The sequence below is a fragment of the Dasypus novemcinctus genome, chromosome 23, assembly GCF_030445035.2.
Source record: "Dasypus novemcinctus isolate mDasNov1 chromosome 23, mDasNov1.1.hap2, whole genome shotgun sequence".
Classification (NCBI taxonomy): Eukaryota; Metazoa; Chordata; class Mammalia; order Cingulata; family Dasypodidae; genus Dasypus; species Dasypus novemcinctus.
This window is the reverse complement of record NC_080695.1, coordinates 29,898,283-29,906,897: the sequence shown is the minus strand read 5'-3', so window position 1 is coordinate 29,906,897 and position 8,615 is coordinate 29,898,283. Positions and strand designations below refer to the sequence as shown.

Sequence of the window (8,615 nt, the reverse complement as noted above, 5' to 3'; positions counted from 1 at the left end):
TATACTCATAGTGGCAACAATTAAAAACCACAGTAGGGGGGGTACTGGGTTCCTGGCCAGTGGTGCTCTGTCGTGGTCCCTAGGGGAGCAGCGACAGTCTCCCAGGTACAGTGGCGGGGACCGGGAGGGAGTGAGGGTTCAACAGTGAGCCCCTGATGCTAATGACTATGCTTGTGAGCTGATAAACCCAAAATAAGAACAAGGCCTAGAACAACTTTGTGCCTGGGAATTTCCTCCTGTCAGCCTTCATGTTACTCAAATGTGGCCAGTCTCGAAGCCAAACTCAGCATGTAAATGCAATGCCTTCCCCCCAGCGTGGGACATGACACCCGGGGATGAGCCTCCCTGGCAACAAGGGACCACTATCAACTACCAACTGATGATGCAACTGGAAAATGACCTTATACGGAAGGTTCAATGCGGATCAGCAGAATATCCATGTCTACATAAAATACCATGACTTTAAAATGCTGTTTGACCTAAACTAAGGGGGAAATGGAAAGGAGAAATGAGTTTATATGGCTACGAGTTTCTAAAAAAGAGTCTGGAGGCTGGCAGAAGGTTTGCCCTCATGCACAACTGAGCAGAGTCAGAGAGACAGATAAAGCAGATACAACCCCCAGATATTGGTTCCTTTGAGGGCTAAAGAGACCCATGGGAGTTATGGTCATGGCCGATGGGGTTAACTACCAGGGCAGATGGCCCCTCTTTGGAAATGGTGTTTATGTGTGATGAATCTGGACTCAGATGGGATCTCCCTTCATAAGACTTTCATGCCAATGTGCTGGAGGTGCAGTTAATGTTGGGGTTTAAGATATATTTAGGGGATTTGAATCTCTGGACTGACAATGTGATAGCCAGATCCTGAGCCTCAACAGACTCCAGCACCTACAATCTGATTTATTGGACTTACCACACTCAGCTAAGATGGAGTTGAAGAAGGACAACCACCACACCATGGAGCCTAGAGTGATTACAACTGAAAATGGGAGGATTGCATCCAGCATCCAGGTGGAATCTGACCCTCCTCTTGACATAGAGGTGCAATGGACACAACCAATCCAATGTCCACATAGAAGAGGTGGCATTGGAATGGGAAAAGTGGACATAGTGGACGAAGGGTATGGGGAAAGGCAGGAAGAGATGAGAGGTGGAGGCGTCTTTGGGACATGCAGCTGCCCTGGATGGTACTTCAGAGGCAATCACCGGACATTGTAAATCCTCACAGGGCCCACTGGATGGAATGGAGGAGAGTATGGGCTATGATGTGAACCAATGTATATGAGGTGCAGAGGTGCCCAAAGATGTACTTACAAAATCCAATGGATGTGTCATGATGATGGGAACGAGTGTTGTTGGGGGGGGGAGAGGGGGGGTGGGGGGATGGGGTTGAATGGGACCTCACATATATATTTTTAATGTAATATTATTACAAAGTCAATAAAAAATTAAAAAATTAAAAAAAAAAAGAACACAGAGAGCAGACAATGGGGGGGGGGTGATAGGGGGGAGAGAAATAAATCTTAAAAAAAAAAAAAGTAGTTTGCCAAGCAGAGAAGGGAGAGGAGAGGAAGAAAAGCAGTTTACAAAGAAAATGACACTTTAGGGAATGGCGACCTCTTCACCAGGGCTGGAGCCTCAGGTACTTGGTACGCAGGGGAAGGTGGTCAAGCAGTCAGGAGGCAGCAGACAGGGCAGGCCCTCCTCCAGTGCCTTCTGAAGGAGTTTGCTCCTGTGGGCAATAAGAAGCCCACACGAGTCTCTAAGGAAACAAGTGACAGGGTCTCATCTGTAAGAGGTTCTTCTGCTGGTCTGGTCTTCCATGCACCTGCAGTAAGGATGCCATGTAAACTGGCTACAGGCTCAAGCCTAAGCAAACCCTGCCAGCCAGGCTCCCTTCCTAACCTTAATGAGATGAGCATTGCTCCTCTTTTATGAAGGAAAGAGGTGATAACTCTTTCCACCCTGTGTTTCCATCAGCAACAGCACCTCCTGCACCTATAAAGAGCCATTAGACTATCATCAAAGAAAAGATGGTCCTCCTTAGGCCAAAAGCTGATTCCTCCCTCTTGGGACTGCTTCCCTTTTCTTCAGTGATTCATTCTACTGCTTGAGCCCTCTCTCCTGTATGTCAAGTTCTCTTCTCTATAGACCCTCTCTTTTCGCATATAAAAACATGTTTAAGTCTCCTGTGCGTTTGGGGAACCTCTTTCAACTTGGCAACCTCAAACCACTTCCTTATCTCACTCCTACTGTTCACAATCAAGTTTCTTGAAAGTGCTGTTGACATTTACTGTTTCCACTTCCTCATCTCTCTACTTGCTCCTGCATCTACTTGAGCCAGGCTTCTGGCCACACCATTCCACACTGACTTGCCCTTGCCAAGGCCTCAATAATTTCCCAATCATCAAATCAAACAAGCTCTTTTTGGTGATTCATCTGATGATACTCTTTAATTTTTTTCTTTCTTTAGTGACCAAGACCCTACTCTCTCCTGGTTTTCATTTCTCCTCTCTACCTCTCTCTCTCAAACCCCTTCAATAGCACCTTTTGTTTTTTTAACGTGTTATAAGTAGGGGACACCCCTTCTTGCTGCACCCAAACTGCTCACACCATTTCATCTACGTCCACACCATCAGCCCACTCCTGCCTCCTGAGCTCCCTAGTTCTGAATGACAACCATGTAGCTCTGCCTGGATGTTCCACGAGTACCACATGGAGAGCTTCACAGAGAGAGACGTCTTGACCCCCTTCCCCCACACACACTGCCTGAGTTAAGTTGCTTGTGCCATTGCATTAGCCCCTAACTAATCTACTTTGCCATCTCACCTTCCTCTGGTTCATCTTTTGCAACACTGCCAGAGAAACCTTCCTAAAAGTCTGATCTGATCATAAAATGCCTGCCTTAAAGAACTCCACCAGCAACTCAACACCTTTAGGAAGAAGTTGAAATTCCCTCAGCAAGGTATACAAGGAATGCCACAATCTGTCATCATCTACCTTTCTAGCCTTCCTGACAGAGGTGAAGCAGAGCCAATCCATGTCAGCCCTGAGCCTTTTTCTGGAATTGCTGGCTGCCGTTTCTGTGGGGAAAGCATGCTTGAGAAAGAAGCCAACAGATGAAAATAAAGTATGGGAGTTGGGGTGGGAGAGATATATAAAGATAGGTATTTTAGACTTTGTTGAGCCCCTGGATTTAGTTGTGCACAAAGCCAGGTGTGCTTCTGGCTTTCCCAGTTCTCAGAGCCTGGAGGAGAGAATGAAGAGTGGCTGTCTAAAGCCCTAGAACTAGACTCAGGGGCCTGGTGTGGCTGATGTGAGTACAGCACACAGAACAAAAGACATTCAGCAAGGATCTATTTTGAATCATTCCCAGGATGCTGTATTTTCAAAGAACCAACCCCAATACTGACCAACTTGCATTTTGGAGTTGACAAGCCAAATTCATCACGCATTACCTCCAGGGATAATTTTATCCTAAAGGCTTGTCAGCATTTAGTGGGACCTTTCCAAATGATACCAACTCCTCTTTATAGCATCTCTTTGGAGCTCTGAAACAGAATTTTTTTTTAAATTAAAGAAGTTATAAGTTTACAGAAAAATCATGTATAAAATACAGAGTTCCCATATATCACCCTATTATTAACACATTAACACTTTGCATTAGTGTGGTACATTTATTACAGTTGATGAAGGAACATTTTAAAAATTGTACTATTAACTATAGTCCATTGTTTATATTAGAGTTAATTATTTATGTTGTACAGTTAATTTTTATTCTAGCAACATATACAACCTAAAAATTTCCCTTTTAACCACATTCAAATATGCAGCAGAATCTTGGGACATTAATACTAAAGGGGATCTTAGTCCACCTCTTTGTTTTTATGGGTGATGAAGCCAACACTCAGAGACCATAGTTAGTGAAAGAGTTGGAACAAAATCTGGGGTCCAAATACCATGTTACTATATCTGAGACAAGGTTCCTGTATCTAATTGCAGCTTAGACACAAAATAGACACGAGTCTCCAGGCATTTTTAAAGATCCTTTAGGTGTCTATCCTTTGGGTCCTGCTTCCTTCCCTAGAGTAAATAAAACCCACCAGGTAAAGAAAAGGATGCAGTTTCTCTTGAGTGAAATTAGTACTATATATATATATTATATATATATAATTTTTTAAATTTTGCATGTAGTATTTTCTGAACCCATTTTCTTTTACCTATATCCAAATTTTATACCCATATTTTCACAGTGTCAGAGCATGTATTTCAAGCAATAAGCAAGGAATTCATCTTTTATGTCAGGTCAAAAATTTGGATTGAAAGTTAAAGAAACCCAGTTCAAGCTAACAGTAGCTTTAAAAAAATAGGGTGTGTATGTGTGTGGTTAAGGACTCACATAACAGAGACCGGATCTAGGTGCTCAAATGATGTTATCAACAATCTGTCCCTCTCTCCCTCCCCTTCCCCCTCCCCCTTCTTCTTTCTTATATGTTTCTCTGGCAAGTTTTCTTCACTGGTGGCAAAGATGGCCACCAGAGCTCCAGGTTTACAATCCACCAGCTGGGTAACTCAAGGAGAAAGAGAGCTTCTTTTTCCCAGCAAAAGTCTATGCACTGACTCTCCTAGAACCAGTTTAGGTCATATCGCCATTCCTGAATCAATCACTGTGGCAGGGAAGAGAGGGTGAAATACACCGATTAATCAAGCCTAGGTCAAGTGTCCACTCTGAAGTTAGGAAAGTGGAGTCGGTCATCTCCAAATGACTTGGACTCAGAACTGGGGTTTAGATTAATCATGTGAAACAGAAAGGTTCTTGGGAGGCAATCACCATGTCCACTACAGTTCCTCAAAGTGGAAGAAGGAAAAGTGGCTTGGTAGGCAAAGGCACTGATTAAACTGCGCTATTCAGACAGCTATTGTCACTGAATCACCTTAAGTTCCTGGTGATATAGGAGTCTTATTTTATAGTACATAGATACTAAGATAATTGGAATGCTAGTTAGGAGGGTTGTTTTTATGTTATTTCTTATCTGACTCACAGGAAAGCACATGAATCTTTTTCCATTACTACAAATCAATATATATAGACATATTTCAAAGCTGGAAGGAGTCATTTTATTTTACATTTCAAGAAACTGAGTGCCAAAAAGTGAAGTAACCTCAAGAATCACACAGTAAGTTAGTGGCAGATTATTATCTCTTCTGTACTCTAGTGACAGGAACTAGAATGGCCTTTGGAAGTCAGTAGCAGTAATATAATGGTTGCCTGCCTAACCCCCATTTCACTCCAAATGATTAGTCGGAGCCAGTCATGGAAATCCTGTACCTCAGGCCAGTGACTGGCTCAGTAACGTCCATTTGCCTCAAACCAGCCAACGAAACCAGGAAAAAACTTTAGGGGACTTCAATGAACAGTGAAGGTCTCCTTGCTCATAAAAAAAAAAAAAACACACACACACACACACAGAGGAAGAGGTGGTCTCCCTTCCTCTGGATATTATTTTATTTTTTTTTTTTTTTTATTCTTTTTTTTTTTTTTTTTTTCTTTTTATAATTTTTATTTTGCACTATAAAAAAACAACAACCAGTAACATACCACTTTCCTTCACATTAACATGGGTTTTAGGAAATAATTTCCATTTCCCCTGGAGAAATTATCTATAGGCAAAAAAAGTAGTAGTACCACAATGCAAAATCTGCAAACCTAGAAGTCAGTAGCTTGAAGACGACCCCTAGGGGCAGGGAAGAAAATGAGGGTCACAAGAGACAAAACACAAGTAAGGACAGCCAGCAAGTGGAGGTGGCTGTTTTCACTACCACTCACCCAGGCTACACAGCAGGTACCCTTTCTCCTGGCAGCCACTGTCATCGTCGCCAAGGGGCGACTTTTGGCCTGCATTCTGGAGTACTGTTTCCAAATGACACAGGAGTTTCATCGAGAGAGGTTCAAGTATGAATAAGAATCATGCCAAAGTCCAAAGTCAGGGAACAACCCACAGTTTAAGAGAAACCAGGAAGAGTCAATGTCTTGCTACTTCAACCAACTGCCTCCACTGGACCCAAGAGGGAATCTCAAAAACACTTCAGGGTTCAAACCAGCATAAGGATCCTGTCCCTTACAAACCCAGTAAGGTTGCTTTCCTGACTAGATGGTGGTCAGCTTTTGCCCTGAAGCAAGGCAGATACCGAGACTGCCAAAGTTCAAAACAGAAGGTGGTAATTGTGCTTCCTTCAAAATGAATTGGCTTTGTAAGGGCCTTTTCTCCTGGTCCAGCAACTGCATTTTGTCTTGTTGCTGCAGGTATTTATTGCCTTGCGCTTGAAATGAAAAGGCGAACTTTGAGGTGCGAGGACGGAGCAGTCCTGAGAGGGCTGGGGTTCTGGAAGTACAGTAGTCAGCACAGGCTGTGCTCGCATAATGGCTTGGCCTTCCTTCAGTCCCGAACACCTGTCCCCGAGGTCAGTATGAAGTTCATTTGCAAGCCTGGTGACCACTCACTATCCCACGGGAGCCGTGTGATAGAGCGAGTGAGGTCTTCAGTATTGCACAGGTATGAAATGTCCATGAGTTTAAAAAAGAGAATCACAGTTGCTCTTGGGGCTGGGCTGGCTCCCCCTCCCCACTTCAGCGGGACATGGCCGTGGCCACAGGGCTCCTGCTGAGCTCTGGGATGGCTGAGTGGGTGGGTACAGGCGCCAGTGCTGAGGTAGGGAATGTGCAGAAGGAACCCTGCACATCAGGGCTCAGTGTCTGCAAATGGTCTAGAAATGAAGAGCCTGCTGCCTCCCCTTGGCAGGAGGAAGCCTGGGGTTTGGGTGTGGAGGGCAGGATCTCAGATTCATACTGCAGGAGCTGGCCCATGAAGCCAAAATTCGGTGAGATCACACTCCTCCTCTGCTTGATGTACTCGAAGGCCTCCTTCAGGCGGAATTGGTTGGTCTTCATGAGGTAAGCCATGCAGATGGTGGGTGAGCGAGAGATCCCGGCCTCGCAGTGGACCAGGATCTTGCCTCCCTTTTCCCTGACACAGTCAATGAAGTCTATTGCTTCTTGAAAGTGGGAGCTGATGTCGGCCGTGTGGCTGTCTTCTACGGGGATCCATTTGTAGTGTAGGTGGGTCGTGCAGGCCTCAGACGCCCGCCGTGAGACATTCAGCAGGGCCGTGATGTGCAGATTGGCGAGGAATTCGCACTTGGATGCGTGGTAGGCACTTCCAAGGTACAGGAAGGGAAGAATTTCAACTGGGCCACCCTGATCATAAGCCGGCTTGTAGCTGATGTTTAGCATTGGTTTCCCACATTGGCCGATGAGGGCTCTCTCAGTTTCAATCTTCTCTTGTGAAATGGGTTTTACATCCACACAACACTCAGGATATTCCGAGTAGAAGGTCTCATATCCTCCTTTGAGGAAGTAGACCCGCGGACCGGCCGGCAGGCAGGCGAGCAGCGAGGTGAGCACGACGCGCGCGGCGCTCTCCTCGCGCAGCTTCTGCCAGTGGCGGCTGCCCTGGTCGAGCACCACCACGGCCGCCACGCCGCCGCCGCCCTCCTGCAGCAGCCGCGCGCGCGCCGCCTCGTCGGGCAGCACGTAGCGCGCCGACACCGCGCCGCCGCGGGCCCGCCGCAGCACCACCGAGTTGAGGTTCACGTTGAGCGAGCCGCGCACGCTCGAGGCGGCGAAGGCCAGGTAGGGCCGGCAGTCGAGCACCACGCAGCGCGCCGCCGCCTCCTTGCGGAGCATCTTGCGCAGCTGGCGCCCGTCGAGCGACGTGACCTTCATGCCGCCGCCGCCCAGCGGCCCCGCGCCGCGCGCCCCGCAGGTGCCCACGGCCAGGGTGCCCGCGGGCGAGGCGCGGGATGGCAGCCTGGGGGGGCTGCGGCCGGCCACAGAGCCTAGCGCCGGCGCGGCCGCTCAGCCCCTCTTTCCCGCCCCGCACGCTCCGCGTCCGACCCGGCGACTCGGCGCCCCAGAAGCCCTGGATATTATTTTATGTAGATATGATGCTTGGAACTGGTGCAACCATCTTAGTATGGGTCTGAGGATGAAACTGACATGAAGGAGTAGAGAATCAAGAGAATCACAGAGAAGCAGAGCTGAAGCATTATTGTTCCACTACCAGAGCCAACCCTACTCAAAACTCCTTAAAGGAGAGCATACATTTCCTAGTTGTTGAAGCCAGTTGGAGCTGAGGTTTTCTGCAAAGCCAAAAGCATATTAATTGACTGACATACTAACCAAACTTCTCTACTCTCATTCTACATAGAGCTGACCTCACCCATGGCTTTCAGGAACAAGCAGAAGCCCAAGTCCTGTTCAATCAAAGCATCTCCCCACCACACCCCCAGCCCCAGCCAGAGTGATTAGTTTAGAGAAGGATTTATGACTTACTGTAGACCAATGAGAGTCTTACCTAGGGGTATTGCTAGAACTATTGGGAAAGATATTTCTTTCTGTTTGGGTGGACAAACTGGTAGAAAAGAGAGTCTGCCTGAAAATGAAGGTAACACAGTCAACAGATTGGCTAGATGAATTCCTGATGACATTATTTGAACACCTACATTCAGGTTTTCCTGAGGTCAGCTATACCCAGGACTTTTCATTTATATGAGTC

The 8,615-nt window shown here is 46.7% G+C and overlaps 1 protein-coding gene across 1 annotated transcript; it reads right to left on the bottom strand.

Moving 5' to 3' along the window:
* Positions 1 to 5,333: 5,333 nt before the first annotated feature.
* On the bottom strand, positions 5,334 to 7,959 carry LOC101433158 (dual specificity protein phosphatase 5). The gene has a single exon (XM_012526321.4). The coding sequence runs from the start codon at positions 7,781 to 7,783 to the stop codon at positions 6,629 to 6,631; it is 1,155 nt and encodes a 384-aa protein (XP_012381775.1). The 5' UTR covers positions 7,784 to 7,959; the 3' UTR covers positions 5,334 to 6,628.
* Between the last annotated feature and the right edge of the window lie 656 nt (positions 7,960 to 8,615).